This window comes from Drosophila hydei, unplaced genomic scaffold, assembly GCF_003285905.1.
Source record: "Drosophila hydei strain 15085-1641.00,03,60 unplaced genomic scaffold, DhydRS2 tig00008128-arrow-arrow-pilon, whole genome shotgun sequence".
Classification (NCBI taxonomy): Eukaryota; Metazoa; Arthropoda; class Insecta; order Diptera; family Drosophilidae; genus Drosophila; species Drosophila hydei.
The window spans coordinates 1,297,418-1,324,341 of record NW_022045838.1 but is presented as its reverse complement, the minus strand read 5'-3'; the positions used below and the strand labels follow the sequence as shown (position 1 = coordinate 1,324,341).

Here is a 26,924-nt window from a genome sequence, read left to right as displayed (position 1 = left end):
ATCTCATCTAATGATAGATTACTTATAGAGTATATAGATAGTATAGTAAAGCGTGTTTTTTAGAGTTTCATAACTTTGGGTGGACACTGGACACACTTTAGTTGACAATTTATGATATTTATTTTATATTATACTTCAGCTATTGAATGGTATATGTGGGTTCTATACTAGCTTATGGGAAAGGTTATTTTAGCATTGTTTCGTTTTAAGTAATATTTGTGTAATTTAGTTATCTTATCAATAGTATATAGCATATATGCTTTATAAGATACCTTATAAGAAAGAGCATCTGAACATCATTATGCTTTAAGCCTTCACTTTTATAGCCTTTTAGCAAAAAAGAAGCAACTCTGCGGCTTATAGTTAAAACGCTTTAGGAGTCGCACGCGTCGAGGGCAGCACACGCCAGCGTCGCAGTTGCCGTCGCACGGAAAAGGTGTTAAAAAAATTGTTGCCGCGCGAGCAAAGGACAGACGCAGAAGGGCGAAACGAGAAACAAAAGGCAACAAAATAGGTGGTTAATAACCCGAACGCTAATGAAAAAGACACTGACAAGGGACAGCAACAACAGCGACAAAGGGCAGCTGAGAATGACGTCAATTGAAGGCACGTGAACAACATAAGGGTTAAGCACAGACTTTAGACTTAAGGACGAGAAGGCGTTAACTTGGCCAACTAATTGCGTGGAGCGCCTCGCTTTGGCCAGTTGATGAATTGGTGGCATATGGAAACGACGCGGCGACTCGGTTGCAGCTGCAGCCATTGCCTCATGCAATGATCTTTAACTGAAAATGATCATTGATCGAGCCGGGCCGGGCAGCATACCTATTTATCTACACCTTTTTTTAATGGGTCTCGGCGAGAAAGCGCAAGATAAACGCCTGGCATGCTTTTCTTTTAACACCTTTGCGAGAGATTTGTGCGTGCGATTCGTTTTGTTTCTGTTTGCCTCGACACTTAGCGCCTTCTTCCCTGATCTGGCAGCTGATTAGAGGCAGCGACCGCGAGAGTGGCCGGGGGGTAGGGGGCGGTGCAAAGACCGCACAGATCTAGTCTGTTCATTTAATTATGTAAACGACGGACAGCCGAAAGCCCAAGCGGGCCATTTATGTCAAATTGACACCTCGCTCGCCGAGAAATGCTTTTTCCGCTGGCTTTCCACGCGACTCTTGTGCGCTGCACATTAAATATTTATGAGCGTGCGGCCGGCTCTTTTGCCTAATTGATGGGTTCACTTTGAATAGTTCGGCTAAGCCAGGTGTCAAGGCGGTGGGGCAGAGTTCTACAAAAAATAAAAAGAAAACAAACCTGGCGTGCTACAAATTGTGGTGCCTTGAATGTTGGCGTTGCAGGTGCCATAAGGCGCATCCAGCTGTGCCGACAAATGAGGCTGGCGACAAGCGCAAATAAACCAAAATCAACTCAGCCGCCCGCCCCCTGCCCGCACGCTTTTGGCTCGCGTGTAAATGATTCTCGCCCAACATGTCGATTGCTGCTGCAGTGTCTGCTAGCGTTATTGCAACACTTTGGTGCACTGCTGTGCGGCAGTTGCATTTGCTGCAACAGGTAGCTGCCTCGGCTGTCAATACCTACACGCCTGCCTGCAAAACTCACTGCAATAGAGTCGGAGCAGCGTTGTTCAGCTGCATGTGGCAGCAGAAGAAGCACATGTTTTGAGTGTGTGTGAGTGTGTGTGTGAGTGTGTGTGTGAGTGTGTGTGTGAGTGTGTGTGTGAGAGTAGTTGAGTAGGTGAGCTGATAGACATTCAGGCTACCCTAACTAAACAGCTGTTGAGGATGGAGCTATGGAATGGAGCAGAGTAGAGCGAGATGAGATAAGATGTGCTGAATATATAGATAACTCTAGATAACTCTACAAATATATATTCAATATATACTCATATATAAGCTGCCAGAATTCATGTGGACAGTCATAGCAAAGCTGTTAAAATTTCTGTTTATATATGTTTCCTTGACTCAGAAAATACCTATGTTAATATATTAACTCCCACACAATGCGGCTACAACATGTTTCTTTATGCCTTTAGATTTCCACTAATATGCCCATAAAACATTTATTTGATATTTCAAAAATCATATTCCAAGTCTAAGCGACATTTTCTAGCATTCGCTGCTCTTTGTGGAGCCAACTTCAAGATAAATATCCTACGCCCAGGCTGCGCCACATTGCCGAACATAAAAAGTCATGTGCCAACTCCCCAGCTTCCTAACCTCCCACCCCCTTCAGCTACCTGCTCCACTCTGCGTCACATGCAAAGTGGGCATGTAATCTCTCTTAGGCACAAATGGACACAAAATTCAATTCCAAGAAAATTGACTGCAAATCCGCAAGTTTGGCTCGCTTTTTTTTCTGCGCGCGTTGACATTTAAATGCAAGGCAATAGGGGCACAGAGCAGGGGGCAAGGGTTGCACACATGCCTGTTTGTGTGTCTGCGTATGTCCAGTGAAAACGAAACGATGCCAAACGCATGTTTAGCATGCGCTGCACTTGTCCAAGCTCCAGCTACAGCTGCAACTACAGCTTTAGCCTGGCTCTTTAGCCGAGTCTTTGGCCAACTACTGTTCCAAATTTGATTTGCCGATGCTGATTTGGGCTTAGCTCAGGCGCTGGCTGTGCTGAGCCGCTTGTGTCCCTGGGGCGTATGCAAAAGAAGAAAATGCGGAAAACATATTTGGCATAGTTTTCCACATTTTCTCTACTCTTTTCTTGTTGTCAACTGTGTGGTCAGAGCTAGTTGTTGTTGTTGTTGTTTTCGTTACTGTGGCTCAAGTTGTGGCTTGACTCGTTGTCGAAGATTTACGAGCGCTCGGCCCAATAAAATGATTGCCAGCGATTTTTTATGCAAATTGTTTCGTTGTTGTTGTTATGAGTCATGAGCATATTTCTTCTCTGCTTTTTTCTCATTTGTTTATTAAAAGTTTAACTATTTTTACGAGCTGCGTCGAGCTACGCAGGCAGCATCATTCCCGCTCGCCGCTGATTTTATGAGCTGCGTTTATAGCGCCGTATTTCGTATTTTGTGAAAAAGTTAACTGCATTCTTTGTTGTTGCTTGGGGGTCAGCAAATTGAAATTTTGTTTTATTGCCAGTATATCTTATTGGATATTTGCCAGGCAGCGCAAACAAAAGACTGAGGCAACGAACTTGTTCTCTCACACACACATACACACAAAGAGACACTTCGAAAGACTCTCAAGTTTCTTAGCTGTCAAACATTTACATTTCCTGCATTAGAAACTTTCACTGCGACAACAACAACAACAACAACGCAAAGCATTAAAAGTCATTTAATTTAACAAATTTCAGGAAATATTTTTATTTTTATTTTTTGCACCCAGTTCGTGGCCGTCAATTGCCAACTGCGACGCCCCGGGGCCAACACAGCCACAGCCACACAATAAGCCACATACAGCGGATTATTTAACGATTACCCACAATGAGCGAAAAAAATAGCTAAAGAAATGTAGTTATTTCTTTGGCTCTGGCTCTGGCTCTGGCTGATTTATCTGCTGCCTCTGGGCCTCTTTGTTTGCCATCGATTGCGATTTGCCTTCAATTATTGCTATACGACACAAACATATTGTTGCGTGTTTGGCTTATCAGTGAAATGGCTAGAGATCGTAGTGGCACTCAAGTGATGTACAGAAAGACGGCACGTGTTGGGCTCAGTGAGCGAGCGAGAGGGAGTGAGTGGGGGAGAGGGAAAAAGAGGAATCCCCCTTATATAGTCGAGATGTATGAAAAGTCGGCGCAGCTCAAAGTGAACTAAGTTGGCTGACTTCTCATAGACATTTCGTTGACTTTTATGATGGTTGACAGCTGCCTCATTACTTGCAACAGCAACAGTTGCCAGCAACAGGTTGCATGCTGCTTTGGCATTTCACGAAAACATAGAAATATAGTTGTTAACGGCTATTGTTAAGCGGCGCAAAAGAAACATTGTATGCAATAATGGCCAGCAGCAGCAAGAATATTGATATGAACAACAACAGCAGCGAAAACGAGAAGTGGCAGAGTTAGAGGTTGAGTTTGAGGAACAACCAGAAGTTGTAGAAGAAGCAGCAGAGCATAAAAAATAATGACAAACATAAATATCGACTTTACGATTGCAACGTGACTTCATTTAAAATCGAACAAAATATGCTAAATAATGCCAAAGCCAACAGCAACAACCACAATAACAATCACTACACACACGTACAGCAGCGGGCGCACATTTAGAGTCACACGTGCGTGGTCAAGAACCTCAAAAAAGCCAAAATTTGCCAGCAGCTCGGAGCAGCCGACTGCCTAATACTCGCTCATGACACAGAAATATGTGAGGTGTATTTGAAATTCAATATCTGCTGAGTTGTAGCTGCTTAGCAGATTAACAATGAACTTATTGAACTAAGCTTTGAGACTGACAAAAATATGATATGACGCCACGACTCTTAGTAGAGTTCATATAGGGTGCATATAGGGTTTTAAGTCTATTTATAGAGCAAGTTAACAGGCTTTAGCTCAATTTAGACTTCAGTTGTAGAACTGTTTTTGCTTATCCACACCTCTAATGGGCATAGCTATGTGCATTTGATACTTTATATGCATTTAATCTAGATATATAAGCCACAGATATATATAATACATACACTAAGAATATGCTATATTCCAAGAGTCTATGCATGCAGCTATTCAAGCATAGCTTATGTTGCAAGAGTTAAAGTTAAGCCCGAGTAGTCACGCACCAAGAGAACTTCTATAAGATATATTATCTCTATTGCCTAAAGCCAATATACTCTTCCCAGCCTCATAAATAAATCAAAAAAAAAAAGCCAAAAAAAGCTAAAAAAAAAAACTTACTCAAAATGTGAAACAAGCAACAAATAAAAATAATGTCTATAAAAATTAATAAATTTTATGTACCATTAATGTTGTTGTTGTTGTTGTTGCTGCTTTTATTATACAGCTACCCCAACTGCCCGCTCTCCCTCTCTCCGCCCGCTATCAGTCGTCGTTGCTTTGCATTTTAAAGAGCTGCTCGTTTTGGCCAACATTTCTTTTCAATTTGGCCAAAGACGCGCGGCTCTATTAACAGCTATCAATATGCCAAAATGAGTAAAAAAGATGTCAAATTGCCAACTTGATATTCTCTTCTTCTCTCATTGTTATTGTGAATTGTTGTTGTTGCCTTTTTACTACACATTCGCTGTTACAATAGACTCCGACTGTGGCCGCGGACTCTATATTGAGCCATAAAATTGGCCATTTTCAAATTTGGTTTTTGGTTTTCGATTTTTGACAGCTGCGCATAAAGCTGGTCGTAAATGTCGGCCAGCTGACGATGCTCTATGGGGTCGCCACTATGCCAAGCAGCTCGGCCAACAAACAACCCATAAACAAACACGAAAATGACAAAAGCTTCAGAGCTACGGGAAATAATAAATTCAATGACTAAATGCCTCGCAGGAATGCTGAATAAATATTAGAAATGGACGCCCACACTCCAAGTGTCTAGATAAACAAAGCCACAACTATTTATAGGGCATATAAAAAACTCAAGTGCCGCTATAAATAATTTCATTTCTTATTCTATTTCTATACAAATCATAAACAAATTGCAAGTGCTTCAGGTTCTACTCAGGCAATTAGGAGTGTGTGAAAAGCACAAGAGTTGATTGATAGCGTCACTGGGTCGCAGTTTATAGATATGGGCATTCACTTATAGTTATTATATTTGATTGGTTTTACAGCAGATATTGGGGCAGTCTCTAAGCTGCCTTGGCAATGGCTTTGCATTTTTCAAATAAAAAATGTAATTTTATGCCCTGAAAAACCACTGAAAAGGCACATATGAAAGCTTGGTTGACTCTATATATTATATATATTTTTGATACAGAGACTTCTGCTACGGAAATTGTCATTATTTAATTTGATTAGAAATATATACCATATTTCTATGGCAGCTATATGATGAGTCTGATTAAGCATAAATAAGTTTAATAACTGCAATAAAAAGGCGTCTCAATAGCCCTCAGGAAAGACCCACTCTACACAGCTAGACAGACAGTCTATGAGGCCATATTAGCTCCTTTGTTGTATTTAAACACTTTGTATAGAAGCCAACTCCAGCAGTAAACAAAACAAATTCCTTTATAAAAATTAACACAAAATAGCAATTAAATAATAAGTCATAAATATTATACAGTCACCTCGGCAAATGGGCCAAAACAATATCAATAAAGCATTAGCTTGGCTAAGAGAATTTGAGAATACGGTACAAGCTGAGCGCGCGCTTCCTCCAATTGCTCAATTTATGCAAATGGCTTTTTTACCTTTTCGTTTCGAGTGCGTAATGCCCATTTATCGCCGATTGCCGATTGCTGGCAACGGCATTTTAATATCGAGAAAATAACTTGGCGTACGCGCGTATAAGAAATTATAAAAAAAAAATTATAAAATATATATAAAAAATAAGAAAAAAATAAAAAATTACCTGCACATAATTTCACTAGGCATACGGAATAAGTTGGCCAAAGCGAAAGCCCAAAAGAACAGGTTCGTCTTTCTGCTGCTTCTTCTTATTCTTGTTGTCAATATGTCAGACTGCGACTGTGGCAGACAGCTTGCTGCTGCCGCTGCTGCCGCCGCTGCTGCTGCTGCCTGGCCTGTAGTACCGTTGTGCAGTTGCTAACGCTGCCTCCGCCAAAGTCCACCGAGCCAACGAGCCACCGGGCCGAGGCCACTTAAAGATTCCGCGACGCTTCGGGGCGATGCGTTACGCATTTTGATGAGGTCATTTGCGTGTGAAGCGCACTAAATGCGGCCCACGCTTCTGGCCTAGGCAAGCTGGAAAAATCGAATTCAATTCGTGGAAATGCCCGCTAGGAAAAGCTGCCAGTCTTCATAGCCTGCCCCTGTCTCTCCCCTCCCCCTCCCCCGCTCTGCCACCTACCAAAAATATTACTCATATTCGCAAAGCGAAATCTATTAAAATTATCACACGCCACGTTGACCTCAGAGTCGACCAAACATTTTTCAAGTACCGTTCCAAATACTCTCGTTTATGTGTCGGCGTACATGCAAACATAAATAAAAAACAAAAAAAACAAAAAATAAAGCCGAAAAAAATGCAAACAACAACGAAATCAACCGCAGCCAATAAAATGAAAAATGCTTGGCAAAAATATTGCGGCAAAATAATTTGCCACGCTCGTAAATTTTCAGCTCATAAAAAGAAACGAACTACGTTGGTGGGTTGTTGTGCGAGTGTGTGAGTCAGTGTTGGGCATTTCTCGAATTGAGTCAGATTTCAGTTTCAGCTTGGCTTTTTAGCTAGCTCCAATCAAGAGTCAACTCTCAACTCTCTGTGATATATTGCCAGCCCCTGCGTCATTTGCATGTGAAAAGCGGGGAAAAAAGTTTCTCTAATTTGCCAAATGATTATTATGTGTGCCTAAACAACGTTAAGTGTTGCCATAAATTAGCTGCCCAAACCCTGTTGTCTTGGCCAGTAAAAAGCTGTCCATAAATATCTGACAGCCCCAAAGGTGACAAAACTATTGAAGACTAAAAATAAACAAATTCAAATAGAAACGAACGGAAAGAACGCACAACGAGACTACGAACCGATGTAGGCAAAAGTCTCATAAGGTTAACACATCATGTAGACACTTTATATATACATCTAATCTGGGCCTCTTATAGAACTTTTCTTAATTAATCTAATTGCCATTTGACGGCAGCAGCCTTGCCTAGGCACTAATCGACATATAATCAGTTGTCAAGCGCTCGCATTGCCAACTTCCCACTCCACTGTTCACATATGTCTATATATATAGAGCGAGAGAGAAAGATATAGCTGAAATAGCATAAATTAAGCTTGTGCATTCGAAAGACTTAGGCAACGAACTTGCATTCCGGCAGGCGTTTGCACATTTAAGTGCACAACAATAAAAGCAGGCTAACAAACGGGACATTGTTGGCACTGCTAGATACCTTGACTAAAGTCACTTGACTTCGAAGACTTCGCAGCTGAAGATCAAATAGATATAGGTGTATATCTAGCACAGATATATCTCGGCTATCTACAGCTCTCTTACCATATCTATAACTTATAGGCCAGCAGATGTTTCCTACTGCACAGTAACATAATACCCTTTTAAGCATTTCGAGCAGCCCAAAGAAATCTAGAAACACAAATTCGAATGCAAAACAAACGAAATGAAATAAAATTGGAAGACGAAAACTAAATTGAAAACGGGCCACACAAAAAGCGATGCGCGCCATAAAAATAAAGAAAAGACAACAGCCGAAATAAAGATAAGCGAAAAGTGGCAGCCCAAAGATGTTGGCCCAAAGTGTTTGGCCAGCGATAAAAATTTAATCAAAATTTATGAAGACTCCGCCACGCCACCACTCCACCACAGCTGGCTGTATAACGAAATATTTATACTAAAACTAACTCTTCTTCTTTCTCGAATCTGTTTGCAGTCCCCGGAACTGGATTATCGGCACGAGCTGATGGGACGCCTGCACAAGATTGAGCCGGCTGATGTGGAACTAGAAGTGCTCGCTGCTGCTGCTGCCTCCAACAATAACAACAACACGAACAACAACAACAACAACAACAACAGCAGCAATAGTAATAGCAACGGCAGCAGCAGCCAAACAGCGAACAGCAACAGCTCAGCAGCAGCACAGCATCATCACCACCATCAGCTTCACCATCATCACCTGCACTCGCACCACCATACGCATACGCATGCGCATGCGCACCACCACCACCAACATCATCATCAACAGCATCATCTGCACCACAGTCTGCAGAGTGGGGAGAGTGGTGCAGCCGCCTTAGATGCCTGGCACTTGGCTGCCTCCAGCTATGCCAGCGACCAGAGCCATCAGCAGCAACAGCAACAACAACCCGCCGGCTCGCCCAACTCCAACTCAAATTCCGCCTATGGATGTGCCCCGCTCTACGACGAAGCGCCCTACGATGTGGCACTGGGCTACGGAGCGGGCGCCGGAGCGGGCAACACAACAGCAACATCAGGCAGCGAGAAGGAGTATCTATATGGTAAGTAGAGAGAGGAAGAGGGGGGGAAGATGCTGGGGCACACAATTATTACACGCATGGAGAAATCTCGCAAGTCAATAGCAAAACGAGACGCGACAACGTGTTCGTAGTTTCGTAGTGTTTTGATTCATAGTTGCGTTTCCGAAACGCAAATTGTGAAACTTGAGCCTAAACCAAGGCAGACGCTCCAAGCCACAACGAACTGAGAATGCGCTACAGTAGGAATGGCGACATTGTTGATAGGCGAGTGAGTTGTATGATAATACAAGTGAGAGTTGTGGCCAGGCCAAAGTCTTGGCTAAATATAGCCAAACAAATCGAACGAACGGTTGTTTATAAATTTCATGCATATGCGAGATTTCTTTGTTTGCATTAATAATTCCCTGTTTGAACGAGCATTTGCATAAGGCATTAGCAGTTTGATTATAAAGCGAATTCCTTTACCCCACCACACAAACACACACACACTTATACACCTATACACCTATATAGAAACCAAAAACAAAGAGGCTCTCTTCGGCGATCCACTGGATGATCCGTATCAGCGACCCGCGCTCTGGGACGATATTACCACCTCAATACAGAATATCGATCCGGAGAATGCGCTCATGCTGAGCGCCAGTACAGTGGCCAATGGCAGTGAGAATGCGGCTGCGAATCAGGCGACACAGCAGCAGCAGCAACAGTTGCTGCCACAGGTCAAAATGGAAGCAATAGATGAAACACTGCTCGAAACTTTCTCGACACCAATGCTCAGTCCCATGGAGATTAAAACTGAAAAGCAGCAGCGACAACAGCAGCAGCAGCAGCAGCAACAACAACAGCAGCAGCAGCAATACCATCAGCAACAACACCAGCAGCAACAACACCAGCAGCAGCAGCAACAACATCAGCAACACTATCAGCAACATTATCAGCAACAGCAGCAACACTTGTACCAGCATCATCCCAGCCTCTCGCTGTCCGGGCTGCCACCCGCTGCTGAAGTTGTTGAGCTGCAGCTGCAGCAACAGCAGCAACAGCAGCAACAGCAGCAACAACAGCAGCAGCATCAGCAGCATCTTCACAGTGGCAGCAACAGTCCCAAGCAGTCAGCCGGCGACAACAACAACTCTGCCTCCTATCAGCAACAATACGCATCTCAGCTGAACAGCGCATCAGGCGCTGCATATCTAAACAGTAGCAGCAGCAACAACAGTGCTTCTGGTGGCACCACCAGCAGCGTTGCCACCAGCAGCTCTGGCGGCAACAGCAGCAACAACAACAACAACAGCAGCTACGGCTATAGCTGGCATAGCAGTCAGGTGAGAATTGCAGCAATTGTTGCTCTCACACACAGCTTTCTATTTTGATTTCCTTTTGTCTTTAGACCTTTCACACCAAATACCAAATACACCCGTCATCAGCTGTTGCCACAGCGTCACCTACCACTGCCACGCCCACAGCTCAACATGTGCTGCAGCAGCATCAACAGCAGCAGCAGCAGCAGCAACAGTTGCAGCTCTGTCCGCCAGCCGCGCCCAGCACGCCCTCCGCCACGTCCGCTTCCTCCTCGGGCAGTGCCTCCTCCACGGGCTCCGGCTCGACGCGTCACATGTTCGTGCCACCACTAACACCGCCCAGCTCAGATCCCGGCAGTCCAGGCGCCTCCATGGTAGCCGCTGCCGCTGCTGTTGCTCAGGCACAGAGACGCAGCACGCCGCCGCCGCCCTATCAGCAGGGCCATGGCTTGGCTGGCCTTTGCCCCAGCCTGGTGAATCCGCCGCCCACGTTGCAGCTGCTTGGCGCTGCCACGCCCACCACGCTCACAACACTAACGCCCGCTAATGCCGCCATCGTCCAGCAGCCAGCGCCACCGCCGCCGCCGCCACCACCATCAAGCAGCGGTCGTCGCGGCCGGCATGCGCATCATCAGCCCGGAACGCCGGCGCACATAGCTAGCCTGATGAGCGTGCGAACGGTGCGCTACAATCGACGCAACAATCCGGAGCTGGAGAAGCGTCGCATCCATCACTGTGATTTTGTGGGTGAGTGCAATACGCAGATGCCAATTCCCATTCCAATTCCAGTTCCAATTCCAATTGCCATTCAGATTCAACAGCCTCTGCTTGAGATGCGCTGCATGCGCGACTCGTTTATCATTTAGCGCGCTTTGCGACACTTTTTGTAGCAAAGTGCGACCTCTGCCTCTGCTTCCGCCTCAGCCGCAGCCCTCGCCCAGTCTTCAGTTACACATTTAGCTATTTGGACGGCACTCATTGCGCATGCGCCAGGCGTAGAGCCAATCGCCATTTATTTATTTATTCTCCATTTATCTATACATTTATTTATTATCTTTCCGTCTTAGCTGTCGCCCGCTGTGCCTATTGACAGTTGTTGTGGCGCTTTTTCTAATGCCTCTTTTGTAATTCCAATTAGCCAGCGTCGTATTTATGTAAGAGTCTCTCTTTCATCTCATTGCATTGCATTTCAATGTCAGCTTGAGGACCTTGTGCCGAACAGTTAGCTGGCTGGCAGTGGAGTCTAATTGAAGAAGTAGCTAGAGGGCAATTGATGGAGATGGAGATGGAGATGGTATAAATGCACTAAGGAAGGATCAGCTAGGGATTGGGTGTAGCAACAGATGAAGTACTGTATCTAGTAAAGAGATGTTAGCTAGTTGATGAAGCAGAAGATAAAGTGAGGAACAGTTCAGCTTGAGCTTGGGATAGGATATAGTAGAAGAAGATACAATACGATCGCTTATAGAGTTGTTAGCGAGCTGAAGAAGCTGCAGCTCAAGTGAGGATCGCAGCGTATGAATATGTTCTTAATTGATAATCAGCTCACGAATTACTAAAAAAAGTGAGCTTGAAGACGATATGAGGCTCAACAGAGGATTACACTGAGAAGATAGCAGAAGATCTCATAAGAACATCGAAGAATTTAGTATATAGTCAATTAAAAACAAAGTTTGGAACTATCAGAAAGGGGAGCATTAGTGATCACATAAGAGTGAGAGTTACGAATTATAAGCTCGTGTTAGCTTTAATTCAAATTGAGTACAGCCATAGCAATGATAGATCACAAAGATATTTGAAGATCAGCTGCGATCATTTGCCATTCAACTTCAGCAGAACAAAGAAGAAAGATTTAAAGACCAATCAATATTTGAAGATCAATTAAAGATCTGGCAAAGATATACGATCAATCGAAGATCAGCCCAAAAAAAGTCTTAACGCTCAATCAAAAACATTTTACAATTTCGAGACGATCAGTCCATTAGCTTTTAACGGGTTCGTTCGCTGCGAGGGTAGCGAAAAACACTTAACCCCAAGTTAAATGCGACGTTGTCTAGCCAAAATGATGGTTCGTCAGTCTGTCTCTCAGTCCGTCTGTCCGTCTGCCCGTCTGCTGTTGGCGTCGCTAGCTACGTGCGTTGCCACTAATAAATAATTGACAATTGTCTGACACGTTTGCCGTGGCCATTTTTAGACAAAAAGCGCGTACCGAGCTCAAATATTTGTGTGGCTTAAAGCTCAGGCTAGGCTACAAAAATGCTGTCCAAATGAAGTTATTATGCCATAAACGCACGCATCAAGAGACTCTCAGAGTCGAGTCTCCACACGTCCGCAACTCTGTAACTCTGCAACTCTGCGAACTCTGGGAGATTGCAACTGGCAAAGTGAGTTATGTCTGCAGTAGTTCGCTCTGGCTGGGGCAACAATTCTCGTAACGTTTGCAGTCGCAGCCAATCACGCGTCTAACTGTCATCGTTGTTGTTGCGCTTGTTGCTTGGCGTCGACGCAACATTCTTGACTCGCTTTTTAGCTATCAATTCGCTCTGGCCATGTTTGTCGTACGGTGGCTTACTCGTGCTTGCCGCCGTATTTTTAGCCAGGCTATTTGGGCATTGTCTTTTCAATATGCGCGTCACGTTGTACTCAGCTTTCAATTAGAGCGAACGTGCTGGGATCTCTAAGCATCCTTTTAAGTGCCACATAAATGTCTCATGCTGTGCACAAGTGAATCTTGTGCAACTTTCACCAGCAACAGCAACAGCAGCAGCAGCAACATCCAACTACAGCTGCACGGGCTTAATTAAAGGCTCGATTGTAGCGACGCCCACTGACCCACTGACTGCAGAGCTGCAGCTACAGCAACCACAGTTGCAGTTGCAACTCACAGCCTCCGCTGCACTTTGCAATTGCCTCTTTTCTCATAGTCATCTTATCAAGATTTTTCGTCTCTCTGTGTGCTGGCTGCTCTCAGATAAATGGCCCATTCAATTGGCCAACAAGTTGGCCGACTCGCCAACACATATGAAGTGCTTAAAATTGTTAACATCTATTGAGCTAGCTGTTAATTTAATGGCCAAGATCATAGCAGATGCCTTGTTGAAGCTGCTTTGATTTAAACAGCTCTTCGACTTATGGCTCTACCTAACAAGCCATTCATAAAATATATCAAATAATAATGTATTTTTAAATTAATATTTACTTAACTGTGAGACATTTAGCAGAGCGTTGCTTGTGCACAAGGTCAATCATTTATGTTATAAAATAGGAGTTTTAGTTGGGAAGTTGTTAAGTGTGTGTTTTGGAGTAACATGAGAAAGGAAAGCTTTTTAGATATTTTTTTTTTTTTTTTTTTTTTCGTTTTTATTTCTTTATTTTGTTGCAGCTTATTGTCTTAGACTCTATAGCGCATTTAGCTCTAAACCTTAACTAATGGGAGGGCAGATATGCCAATTATTCTGCACTTGTAGCTACTATCTTAATTAGTTCTAATATTGTCTAGAGGATGCAATCTCTTCAGTCTTCGCCTATTGTTGTTTATAGCCAGGTTGCTTGCGAGATGGTTAGGATGCGCTGCAAGTCTGTCCGCGTATCTTGAACTGTGTCGCCCAATGAGTTCAGCAACTGTGGGAATTGCTAAATCCCTATGTAAGACTGAGTTTCTTACAAACCAGCTGGCTCCAGTCCATCTGCGTAGTGCTTTATTCTGCAGGGTCTGAATTTTGTTCCTTGTAGTCTTCGCCGAGGAGCCCCATAGAGAGATACCATATACGAAGGTTGGGACAACTATTGCCTTGTAGATGGCGGCCTTGCTGCTGTAAGACAACTTGCTTGAAGCTCTCAGCATCCAGTCGAGGGTTTTTAGCTTGCTTTTGCATTTTGAGGTTACTTGACTTATGTGCGCTTTAAAAGTCAGCCTTCTGTCAAGAGTGATACCAAGTTTTTAGATATTTTATCTGATATTATATATTATAATATATAATATAAAATGATGTGATATTGTGTAATAGCAGAGTCTGTTTAGGTAAGTTCCCCACTTCTGTTGTGTGAGGCTGAGCATTGTGCAGAGGTGTTATCCAAGTGAGTTTGAGTCTTGGCCTCTCAGTTCTTGCATCCTAAATTTATCACTTTTTGAGAGTGAGATATAGTTCGCAGATGCCAAGCAGAAGTGAGATGTCAATAGACAAAAAGAGGCGACTAGAAACACAAGTTCAAGATAAAAGCCTTTAAAATCCATGTGAATCTATAGCAGCTGAATCTACTTTTGATTGCATTTCACACTGTCTATACAGTTAGCTAATCATCTTTCCTATCAAGCTTTGCTTGAGCCACTCCCAACTTTCAGCACATTTTATTCTGGCTGCCCACTCTTTATAGCTTAAAGTAATGAGAGATAGCAAATATCAGCTTATTGTCCACTCCTTATACACAAATCTCGCTTATATCATGGATATAATATATCTCCTTAGCCCACTCCTTATAGCTTATAGCAATATATATGTCCACACATATCTCTCATATATCATAGATATCAGTTATCTTACTTTCATCTCCCACTTCTTAAAGATTATAATAATATAAATTTCCTCGTTGTTTTCCTCTGCTTATGCAACAAACTTTCTTTTTTTTTGCAGGCTGTTCCAAGGTCTATACGAAGAGCTCGCATTTGAAGGCGCATCAAAGGATACACACGGGTAAGTGGTTATGGATCCACCCACCGCCCAGTTGGCAATTGCCAAGGCAGCACCTGGCATTAGTTAGTTATGAGGCGCCGCCAGGCTTGTCCGCTGTCATACACATTGGCTGCTCCGCATCCGTTGTAGGCGTAGGTCTGTGGCTTATTACTAAAGCACCAGCAGCCAGCAGACGATGAGCCAATGCTGGGGGGTTGAGCGGCGTAGCAGCTGTGCCGCGCTTTATTTTGGCATCGTTGAGCAACCGAGCGGCGGAAAAAAGGCTTTTGATTAATTCGCGCGCTCATATTTGTAGTTGCCAGCACATAATTTGCCAAGAGCTCGGAGCGGCTCGCTCTGAGTTTTTTGTTTTTCAATTTCGGTGCAGCAACCGCAGAAATCGTGATTTCTACGGTTGGTTTTTTTGTGGTCAGTTGCAACATCAACAACATCAACAATCGCCAATCGCCAACGCCATCAGCTGGGCGCACGTTTGGCCTGCATTTCCTTCTTGCTCAGATTACACTTGACGTTATTTTTGTGTATTTTTTTTTTTGTCCAACTGTAGAGTATCTGTTTGGTGGGTCGTTGCCGGCTGATCACCTGCCTCAGCGTTTTATGGGCCACACGTTTTATGCCCCTCATTCGCGACTTTCAACTCTCGACCCAGCCCCAAACCAAAAGCGTCTCAAAATCCCGACCGCAGATCTCCTTCGCTGTTTTAATTTTTATTAATCGCACATGACCAGCTGATTTATGCGCTGCACTAAAAAACATTTTTATTATTATGATTTTTTGTTGCGCGTTGCGCTGATTTTCACTTAACTGATAAACTTAACGCCCCGCTAAAGAAACACAACACAACGCAGCACAGCACATTTGATAAGCCCGACGACAAGTACTCAGAGTCAAGGTGAAGCTGTAAATTCTCAACAACTGAAGTTTATATAAGGCTAAAGAGTTTCAAAGTCATTTCGAGATATATGAAAATTGCTTTTTTGTTCATTATATATACTTTATTTTTATCGTAAAAGTAAGTTTATGTATATATATATATTGATATATTAAGCGACTCAGATAGAGCAAGTCTAAAAGACTTTTAGTTAACCTAAATCCATTTGAAATTCTTACCTTCCCGATTAATTAATCATATGCCAACTATAAAACATGTAGCTAACTCCCATTCACATACTTTCATCCACTCTCTCTGCCGCTCTATCATCGCCTTTGCCTCACCCTTCAGCTGGATTTGCTTATGTAAGCCACGTCAATGGCAGCTATAGATCTGGTTAACAGATTTAATTGCCTGACGCCCGCCTGTGGGCCAGCACGAATGAATGCCATACGAATCAATGGCCTAATGGCCACGTCTTTGGCCATTTGGCTCAAATCTCTTGGCCAGCAATTTGGCAGCACTTTTCGAGTGGCAGCCACCATTTGTGGCTACCGTCTGATGGCTGTCCGTTTGTTTGGCTTTTGACTTAGTTAACGTCGTCACACGCCCAGCCACAAACACACTAACACACACACACACACAGCCAGCCTTGCACAGTCGCATTTTTCATGCAATTTTGAAGCTGCGGCATCTCGTGGCGCCAGACCCCAAGTTGAGTGTTGTCTTAGCTGATTAGCTGGGCTGCAGCTCAAGTGCCAAGGCTGGACACTTGGCTTTTTGCATGCGACTTCTTGGGCAAGTTCGTTGCCTAAGTCTTTTGTTGTTCGCTCGTAAATTTGTCGTTTTTATTTGGGCTTTTTGTCTTTATCGGCGACGCGGCGATTAGAAAATCAGCTGGTAACTAATCTTTATGCAACGAGCGAACGCATAAATTTTACATATCTACCTGGAACTGGGCGACTGTAAGACACTGGAAGACTGGACGCTGTGTTTGCCCACCGGCTGGGCTTATTTTGTACTGATTTGTTTGCTAATATGTTCGCGTTGCCATAAATTAGTTTGATTTTTATGCCCCGGCGAGGGAAGCAGTTGCCCAGCCCGCCGGCCTGCGGCTAGACTTGTCTTCTAGCTAGTTTCAGCGAGCCGCTGCCTTAATTTATATTCGAATCGGCTCGACTCTGTATGGATATATATATATATATATATTTATGTGTATCTATAGTTAGTTGCATGTTGCGCTTATCGCGCTATACGTTAAAATTATGAAGTAATTTCGTCGGCTTTATCGCATTGCGTTCATCGCACATTACAAAACTAAATTTACATAACTTTGTTTGTTGTTTGTTCGGCCTGGGCCTGGGTCCAGGCCCCTGGCTCCGGCTCGATGCTGATCTTTGTTTTAGTTACGAGCGATTTCAATTTTTTTGCCATTGCCAAATGATATTCCCACGAGTGCGCGATCTGTATTTGTTGTTATTGTTGTTATTGTTGTTGTTGCTGTTTACGAGATTCTGTTTGGGCAGTTGCCGTGCCACATGACTCACCCAGCAGCCATTTATCAATGTTTTTTTACGTACGTAAAACCAAGCAAAGCTTCTTACATGGACAGAGAGATAGAGACAGAAGGAGAGAGAGAGAGTGGGGAGAGAGGGGATGGCAAGTGTCGATAGGTAAATTTTTTGATTGTGTTCAGTCATCTCGAGGCACTTAAATTCATTAAAAGAGATCCAAATAAACCAATAAGTCACGCCACGAGTCAGTCGCTCATATTGAGTTTCTCTATTCCCAAATCCCACAAAAGTGTCAGCTGAGTGCCACTTCTCGAGGCTGAAGAGGCATTTTCAGCTGAAAACGCTGTAAAAAACAACAGCAACAACGACAGCAGCCCCAGCAATAATTATTGTGCCTATCGAAAAGGGTTTCAGCAGCTTAGCTGAGCTTAGAAGTGCGAGTTATGCGAGCAAAGTGTGAAGCTGTAGCTGTTGCCGGAGAATCAGAGAATTGTTGACTCGAATTGCAAAATTTAACTACTTGCAAAGCGAATTTTGATTATTGTGAGCAATGCATATCGAATTGGCAGGCCACATTCGCTACACTTGGTCTTGGTTAAGCTTGGACAGTTCGGGACAAAGTCTGAATAATGCCATAAAATGTCAAGTTCACGAAATTTAAAGCAGCGCAATAATTATTTCATTCAATTTCAATTCGAACACGAATGTTTATGTTTATGTTGATGTTGATGTTGAGTTGTAATGCTCAAAGCACAGCCGGCACAACTCGACGCGACTCGACTCGACCCGCTGCCAGCTCGAAGCGAATTAGTCATAGAGCAGCGGAGCCAACAAAACATTTGGGCACCGGCCGGTCGCTCGCATTTTCGTTTTCTAACTTGCAAAATGTCGTCGTGTTGTCTCTTGTTATTGTTGCTGTTGTTGGGCCATCGTCAGCAGCAGCAAGTCGTGTGCCAGAGTTAAAAATCCAAATCATAAAATACGCGACTCTGAGTGACTCGAACTGCGAATTGACTTACCAGCTGCTGTTTGACTGTTGTTGTTGTTACTGTTGTTGTTGTTGTAGTGTTGTAGTTGTTCTCAAACTAACATGAAAACCCAATGAAAATGTTAATTTGCGCATACAAGCAGCAGGCGAGACAAGAAGCTCGCTGCTGACATACTTCTCCAAGTCACTTGTCATTTCATTTGTCAATTCAAAATCGTTGCTAACTACCTCTTCTTCTTCTTCTTCTTCTTCTTTGCAGGTGAAAAGCCATATACTTGTCAGTGGCCCGAGTGCGAATGGCGCTTCGCACGCTCCGACGAGTTGACAAGACACTATCGCAAACACACCGGCGCCAAGCCCTTCAAGTGCATCGTCTGCGAGCGCAGCTTCGCGCGAAGCGATCACCTGGCCCTGCACATGAAGCGACACCTGCCGAAGAACAAGTGAGGGAGAGAGCGCGCCGTCTATTCCTCCCTCTCTCTCTCTCGCCCTGTCTACAAATTCAACTATATCACAATCCAAAGGACTTTAGTTAAGCTACAAAGTAATAATGCATAAAGAGAAATTCGTTTAGTAAATGGTGTTACTATTAAATAATTCGAAACCTGAATATATAATAAAAGCTTTTCGCACTCAAGGGAGAGCAAGAGACAGCTCTCGCTCGCCCGCCTCGAGTGCTTAGCGCGCTTTGCATAACTCAAGTTTAATGCTAAGTAAATGAAATTTCCACCTGCTTAACTACATATTAATGCAAATCTTAAATCTAAGCACGATCCTAACTAATGTTAACTCGTATAGCCTACACAAACGCATTCAATACTTTCCCCTCCCTCCCTTCTCCACTCCCGGCAACTGCAGCGGAGTCCCGTGTATCAAAGTGCATATAGTATATATTTATTCATATATAGATCCTATACATATACATAGGTATATTTAACATTAAATCAATGCTAAGTTGTAGGAGAACATTATCGCCACGTGTCATTGTCGCCTAGTTTCTGTATAGTTTACCCATTAGCCATAAACATTATGTTTAGTGTACTCGTAGTCTCTATAAACTCGACGCGCACGTCTCCGTGTGCTCCATATGTATATGTATTTGTAGCTAGCGTATTATGTGTCTCTATATCGTTTCTAAACACCAAAAAGTGCTGGCACAACAACATCAAATAATAAAATGTTTTTGAAAAACCACACAATGTCGCATTATTCTTCCGATTCGGCGAGCTTCATGGCGAAACGCTTGGTCCAGTCGCGCACGATGCTGTCGTGCTCGCCGCGATGATTGACATACAGCTTGGCGATTGCCGGATTCATGGGATCCCGCAGATTGGGCGACACCATCAGAGTGAGCACCGAGACCAAGAGCTTGCCCAGCGTCATGATCGGCGACCAATTCTCCACGCAGATGTGATCCGCGTGCACGTTGCAATGGTAAATCTTGGTGACGAACTTCAAGTTCGGCGCACTGAACGGATAATCGCGCGGAAAGGTGATGTGCATGTGGAAGAGGCCGCCCTCATACGGCGTGCCCAGCGGCCCCTGCAGCGAGGCAACCCACTCGAATAGATCGTTGTTCAAGAAGTTTACCACGCAGCCCTCTATGGGATTGCGCTTGAACTCGGCCATCTCCTGGCTCAGGCGACGTTGCGTCATTCCGTTGCGCAGCAAATGTCCATAGATGCGCTGACGTCGAGCCTGCTGGGAGGCGTCTGCCGTGTGCCGAGACCCTTCGGCAGCTGGCTGTGGTTGTGGTTGTGGCTCATGCTCAACCAGTTGTGCCACATTTGCACCTTGCCGGGGCTGGCGCTCGTCACGTGAAATGGAAAACATCTAAGCATGTATAAAAAAAGTTATTAAAACTTAAATCAAATAATTGACTTTGAACTACTAACTTTAGCAAAGATTCTTAAGGCGGCCGACTTCTGTTAGGCTTGTGGCTTAAATGAATTTTGCTGCTCAGTTTTGTTTGAGCAAACATCACATGAATTTCAAGGCTTGCCTTGATTTGAAAACATTTTATTATATACTATTTGTCGCGCTAACTATGTTCATTCTTCCTTTGTGCGCTTGCTATAAAAATATTGTTAAATTGGGAATATTTATGATTGTCTATATTGGTGTAAGAATGCTGTAAATTACTTTCGTATCTAAGCTCAGTTACTTGCACAACTTTTATAAAATATTCTGCGAAAATAGTTTTGATTCTCAAAATAGTGCCAGCAACAAACCCTTAATAGAAAATATTCAACTATATTAAAGGAACAGAGCTTTGGCTAGATCTAAGTAGTTATGTTATGTCTTAGCTATACTACATCAGTGAAAATTCTTTTGCTAGCAATAGCTAGATAGATAATTAGTTAGTTTACCCCAAGCTTAGCTGTCTTACCTAAGCTTAGAGTATAAAATAAGTATATAACTAAACCAACTCTAGATGCCCTTCAAAGTCGTCGCCAGGCTGAATTGAAATCATTTTGTAGTCCATCAGCAATTCAATGTGCAATGGAATTTTTGTATTCGATATTTACTGCAATCGCTTGCATTTTATACGATTATTAACATTTGCCCAGTACGTGCCTCGCAACGACAATTCAACTCAATTCAATTTCAAAAATTTCTCTAACTATTGTTGCTTTGGGTAAACTCCACACGTCAGCGAACAGTTAGGTTATTAAAGAACCGATATAAAGTATATAGATATATGATCGAAAAGTTTATGTGCCACACATAACTAAGAGACAATAATTTCATTTAGATGAGAATGCAAAGCCGATAAGTGACCCCGTGTCTATGGGGGAGAGACTCAATTGCTTTTTGTTGTTTTGCCCAATGTGATTATTATCAAAATATTTTGTACACGAAACAAACATGTCAAGCAAATGCGAGACATTTGTTGTTGTTGTTGTCTGCTTGAAAATTGTTTAAAAATACAAATAATAATTTCAATTGTTGACTGCATTTCATTTTCTACTCTTTTTTTCTTCATATTTTGTAGCGTCATGTTGTTTTGATTGGGGCGATAAAATTGTTGTCGTTGTGTGCCCATTTGAAATTATAAATCGTTTGATTTTTATGAGGCTCATTTATTTATGAGCTTGGCATAGACAGAGAGAAAGAGAGCGAGAGAGAGTCTAGTGGTAAACCAGTTCATTTGTCAGAAGGGGAGACACGTGTTAGTTGCGTTGACTAAACCCAAAGAGAGTGAAGCCCACTCAACGCTCGCCACATGCCTCGACCTGGCATCCATCATTGCCCAGCTTAAGCTGCCTATGTGGGCGTCAAGTACAGAGAGCATCTCCATCTCTGTTCCACTGCAACTTGCAGCCATCTCGCTGGCCCTGTCGGGCATCTTCAATTGTCTGTGCGCTCTGCGCTGATTAATCATGTTACCACTGACAGCTCAACTTTGCGGGCAAGCTGCTTATTAAATTGGCTTTAGATTGCTAGATAAACGTAATAAAAACGCACAGCTACAGCCACAGCCACGGCCACAGTCGCAGTTGCAGTCGCAGTCGCAGCCAAAGATACAGATACATGAGCAAGACACATGTGGAGTACGTGTAGGTATGAGGACCCCACAAATTGATAAATGCAAAGGTTCTCCTCTCTCCCTCACCCACCTGAATGTCGAGTGGGAACAAAGGAGAATTTCGTATGAAATCAATGCGCGATTCCAGTCAGATCGCGTGTGCCAGCGCTCCTCGACAGATCTCGCTTATTATTTCAATTAATTTGCTCATTAAAGCAAAACAAAACACAAAGCCAAATTGTGCATACAAATACGTACATTCAATTCAATCTCCACGTGGGTGTCGATGCCAAGCCAATCTGGTAAATATGTCAGTGGAACGCTTAACGCTGATCAAGGAAGACAATATGTGTGTGTGTGTGTACATTCAATCTACATATCCAGCTGGAAGCTAAGACAATGAAAAGTAATCTTGGATTTTTAATTATTTTATATATCATTGTTATTGAATTGAATCATTTGATATATGTGTCTATATAAATATATAGTTTGTTATTCAATAATAATTCAAATTAAGAGCTTAAAGGCTTAATAGAAATGGTAATCTTAGAGTATTAAAAGTCCATTATAAAGAGAGTAGGTTGTATCTTTATTGATTTAAGCCCAAGCTTTATGGCTGAAACAGAACATATTGTTATATAGTTCCGTTTATATCAAAAGCTGCATATTTTAATCTCTTTCTCTCTGTCATTCTGAATGATCTATCTTTTGCTGTCTCTGTCACTATATACATCTCTCTTTATATGTATGTATCTTTCGCTCTACACTGATCTCTCTCCCTCTCTTTATCTCCATCTCTCTATTTGTACTACTCTGTCTATAGGTCTTTCTCTTTTTTTCTTTTTGGGTGTCTCTCTCTTTTTCTAGCTCTCTTTTTCTATTTGTCTATCTCTCTCTCTCTCTATATCTTTCGTTTCCTCTCTCTCTCTCTCTTTCCTTCTCTATATTTTCCTCTCTCTCTCGTTTTCTCTTCATCTCTCCCTCTCTCTTACATTCTTTCTATCTTTTCGTCACTCCATCTATGCTCTCTTGCGGCTTATATCTCATTCTTATTCTCATTCATATCTCATACCCAACTTATATTGCAATATAATTCTAATAGCCTAAGGGTACTTTAGGCCTTCATATGGGGTGTCTGTTTAGTTGTATTGTTGTTCTTTTATAGACTTGATATACATAAATCATATTCGTTCCCCATGCTCGTATGACTTCATTAAAACTCGTTGTCCGTTGCGAATCCGTTTCGATCTAGACTTCAGCTATGGAATATGCGAGGCAAATCAACTGAAAGACAACTTTTATGGAAATGTAGAACATATGGTGACAATATATTTATATATTCCTACCTTTCCAAACTCTAGCTGTAGAATATGAGCGGCGAGTGAGCGTTAAGCAACGTGTGAACTCTGCAGTAAACATTGAGCATAGAGATGACTATACTCTAGTAGTAACTTACTATAATCCTATGGAATGCAGTTATAATTTATAGGGAAGTAAACCTAAGCTTTTGTTTAGATATTCTTTTGTCGTTTAAAATTTCACTGTTTGGCCAACTTCTTAAGCTTCCGCAACAACTTTTACTTTCAGGCAGGCAGGCGACTTAGCTATATGCTTGGCTGGCAGACTGCGTCCAGCTGTGGCTTAAAAAACACCCACAGCTAGCGCTGCATGGTTAACCCACACATACATATAGATGCCAGCAGCGGGTTCATCCATTTTAAGCCAGCCGAAACATACAAAAGCGCCCATTAGCAAATGGGGGGACGCACTCGTCGTGTCGTGTTGCGGCCGTGTCGTATCGTGTGTTGTTGTCTCGTGTGTGTGTGTCGCCTGTCAGGCTGACAGAGGGGCGCAGCCGAAAGCCAAAAACTGAAAACTGAAAACTGAAAACTGTAAACAGGAACTCCTCTCGCCAAATGCTAACTGGCCCAGACAACACGATGAACTAAGGCGGTGGAGGGCGGGTGAGCGCCAAGAGGCGGGTCGGTTGGACGCGTGTTGCAAGCAACTACTTTGCATACACGCTGCACATAAACAACGCTGACTAAAAACGGCGACAACTATAATTAAGCTTAATTGCTGTTTAATGTGAGCCACGGCGACTGAGCGACAGACACCGGCTCAAGCTGAGGCTGGAGTCGGATGCGGAATCGCAGCTTGGCAAGCAGGACCGAGATAGTTTTCAACATTTGTCAACTCGCCCACGCAATGGCAGTGACTGCTAACCATTTCACACACACACACACTCAGGTATATGTATTTAAGCTTAATTTAATTATATTTATAATATGAAAAATGTCGACAATAAACTGGAGTAGAAACCAGGTGTTTGTATAATTGAAAAAATAGTTACTTATCTGCTGAACTTATTGTTTTTGGTGTGTGTGTGTGAGTTGGGGTAAATTAATTAGCAATTAAAAATGCAGTGCGGACCAATGGATACGCGGCTCTAATCTGTTGTAGCAACAGTCGTAATTCATATTTATAAATAGGCAAACATTATTCAAGGTGTCCGCAGCGAGTCGAGAACCGTAAATTAAATCAAAATCAAAATGAAAACGATATGGTTAGAATTTTATAACGAAAAATAGGTAAAGAATTGAATAAGTAAGAAAAAAGTATGAGAAAAGTGAACTAAGACAAAGTCGAAGTTGAAATACACTTGAAAATAAATAAATTTTGGTTGTGAAAATATTTGTGAGCTAAGCTAAGTTATAGTAAATCTTGTTGACAAGCGAAATAAGTATTTTTTATATATTAATATGATCCGTAAATCAATCTCTATTACAGTCTAGAGTATTATAATTAGGCTAAGCTGTGTTAAAAATTCATTAGAAGCTCCTGTCTAACAAATGCCTAATCAAAATATGAATTTAGAATGCCATCAAGCTCTTCAGTTTTATAATAATTCATATTCTTGTTCATAGCTCCAGCATATGCATTTGTAAGCTGCCTCATCGACTCAGTTAAGCGACTCTGTGGCAAGGAGTTAGAGTATGTTAAAACCCATTAGATCCGTGGCCGCCCACAATTTGAACGTCGAGCCGTGTTCGGGTCTCGGACAGACAACAGCCGGCAATTGGAGGTTGGGGTTGTTGCTGGTAGACGGCGTGTGACTCAATCCCAGCTGCAGTTGATCGACCGATCGGCCGACCCAGTGGCGACTGCTGCTGCTGCTGCTGCTGCTGCATTTGGCAATGAACTTTTCGATATCGAAATATGCATGGGCTAAAAGGCAGGCAGCGATAGAGATAAATAAAGCGAGCTTGGCTGCTGCCAATTTGACTTTGAACTCGGTCAAGTCGAGACACATTTGAAGCTGTTTGCATATTTAATTGAACACCTACAACAGCGACAACAACAACAACAACAACAATAACAACAGCAACAACAGCCACAACGAGAGCGACAACAAATGGTTCGCAGCTGTGTTGGCATAATAATAAGCATTATAATCAGGCGCAAAGGCTCAATAGGCCAATTGGCTGCCGGCCAGGCAAAATGTACAGTTACTTTGTCAAAGCGTCAAGTCGTGCCTGACAAAATAATGACCATTTATGCATAAGCTTATGGCCTTACAGCCAAATCTCATTATAAAACCTCAAAGTCTGCAGCAGCAAAAGCGGCAACTGCGGTCAACACCAACTAAAACTTTATATTATTTTAATATTTAGATATGTACAAGTCATAACTCACTTGAAACAAGTTCTAATATTAAGTTCGTGGAGCAAAATTATTAAAATAATAATATGAAATTATAAATTATTGACACGATGGATGTTGAAAGGCTGCGATTGCTGGTTGAATTAGTTATATCAGCTATATATATATAAATGTAGAGTATGAATCTCAAGATCACAGCATCAGTTCTGACTCAATGACAACCCTAAGACACTTCAGTTAGCCCTGCTTAAGCAGTTGTATCGATAACAATACCAAGTCGATGACAAACATCGATTCTGACAATGCGAAACTTGTTGAGTGGCACTTGGAAAACATTCTAAAAACAATAAGTTTACCAAGCAAGCTATGCCTTTCATATTAGTAATGAAACGAAAGTCATTTCGTGGCGAGACTCTCGGCGAGCAGAATTGTTTCAACAGTTTACAAAGTAGGCAAAAATAAAAACAATAAATAAACTGCTGTGAAAAGTAAGAAATATCGTTTGGATATTTAATATATTTAAATTTAGATTTATGTGCAAAATGGTTCAATCGATGCTTTCAGCCGTGAGAGCAATGCCGCCCAGACGCAGCGAGCGTTTGCGTTTGCTACGCGAGGTCGCGTCCACGGCCGAGCCCGTTACAGAGCCCAGGGTGACGGCGCGTCGGCAACGCGCCCGCCGGCGCGCTGGACGTACGCGCGCCAGACTGCCAGCCCGACAGGCGAGGACGAATACGGCGACGGTGCTAGATCAGCGCGAAGATCCGCGCACCTGGCTGCAGCTGGAAGCGCACTCGAGCGCCCGGTCGATTGTCAACCAGAATGGAGAGGGTCAACCCGATGATGTGCTGACGCTGCGGCTGCTATCGCTCTTCATACGCATCGCGCTGCTGGAGTCGCCGTCGCTGGCCCAGCTGACGAGACGCAATCCCAATCAGGGCATACGGAAGCTATTTCGAATCATACGATTTCTGTTCTTTAGGCGTTAGCCTACTCAGCTTGTTAGGTCTAGTCAATAAATCGATCGTAATCGATCGCCGGCCGGGGCCAGGCGCCCCCACAACGAGCCATCGCGTTTTCGATCATTTCCTGTCCCCAGTTCTTCGATCTCCCCATATGCTCCTCATCTGTCTACGCATGATTAATTGGCTGGCACGCGTACCCGATGCCAATCGCCTGCCCAAGTGACAAAAATCAATGCACTGCAAATGTGTAGAGACGCACTACAAGTGGCACTCGCAGGCTGCTGCGACGTGTGAGTTACTCGGAATAACACGGCTCATAAATCTTCGGGCTCCGATCTCTCAG

The 26,924-nt window shown here is 43.0% G+C and overlaps 3 protein-coding genes across 3 annotated transcripts in view; 2 read left to right on the top strand and 1 right to left on the bottom strand.

Moving 5' to 3' along the window:
- The window catches only part of LOC111601580 (dendritic arbor reduction protein 1), a 34,031-nt gene extending 14,767 nt beyond the window's left edge, over positions 1 to 19,264 (top strand). The window contains exons 2-6 of the mRNA XM_023318235.2: positions 8,495 to 9,080; positions 9,573 to 10,384; positions 10,450 to 11,107; positions 14,992 to 15,051; positions 18,684 to 19,264. Coding sequence (XP_023174003.2) covers positions 8,495 to 9,080; positions 9,573 to 10,384; positions 10,450 to 11,107; positions 14,992 to 15,051; positions 18,684 to 18,871 — 2,304 coding nt within the window. The 3' untranslated portion in view covers positions 18,872 to 19,264. The remainder of the gene's footprint in view (positions 1 to 8,494; positions 9,081 to 9,572; positions 10,385 to 10,449; positions 11,108 to 14,991; positions 15,052 to 18,683) is intronic.
- A 116-nt stretch (positions 19,265 to 19,380) lies between these two features.
- Positions 19,381 to 20,392, bottom strand: LOC111601581 (ubiquitin-conjugating enzyme E2 4-like). Its single transcript, XM_023318236.2, has 2 exons — positions 20,320 to 20,392; positions 19,381 to 20,257 (listed from the first exon to the last, which is right to left on the bottom strand). The coding sequence occupies exon 2, from the start codon at positions 20,255 to 20,257 to the stop codon at positions 19,631 to 19,633; it is 627 nt and encodes a 208-aa protein (XP_023174004.2). The 5' UTR covers positions 20,320 to 20,392; the 3' UTR covers positions 19,381 to 19,630.
- Positions 20,393 to 26,017: 5,625 nt separating this feature from the next.
- On the top strand, positions 26,018 to 26,679 carry LOC111601577. Its single transcript, XM_023318231.1, has 2 exons — positions 26,018 to 26,104; positions 26,181 to 26,679. Exon 2 carries the CDS (start codon positions 26,192 to 26,194, stop codon positions 26,603 to 26,605), a length of 414 nt encoding a protein of 137 aa, XP_023173999.1. The 5' UTR covers positions 26,018 to 26,104; positions 26,181 to 26,191; the 3' UTR covers positions 26,606 to 26,679.
- Positions 26,680 to 26,924: the final 245 nt, after the last annotated feature.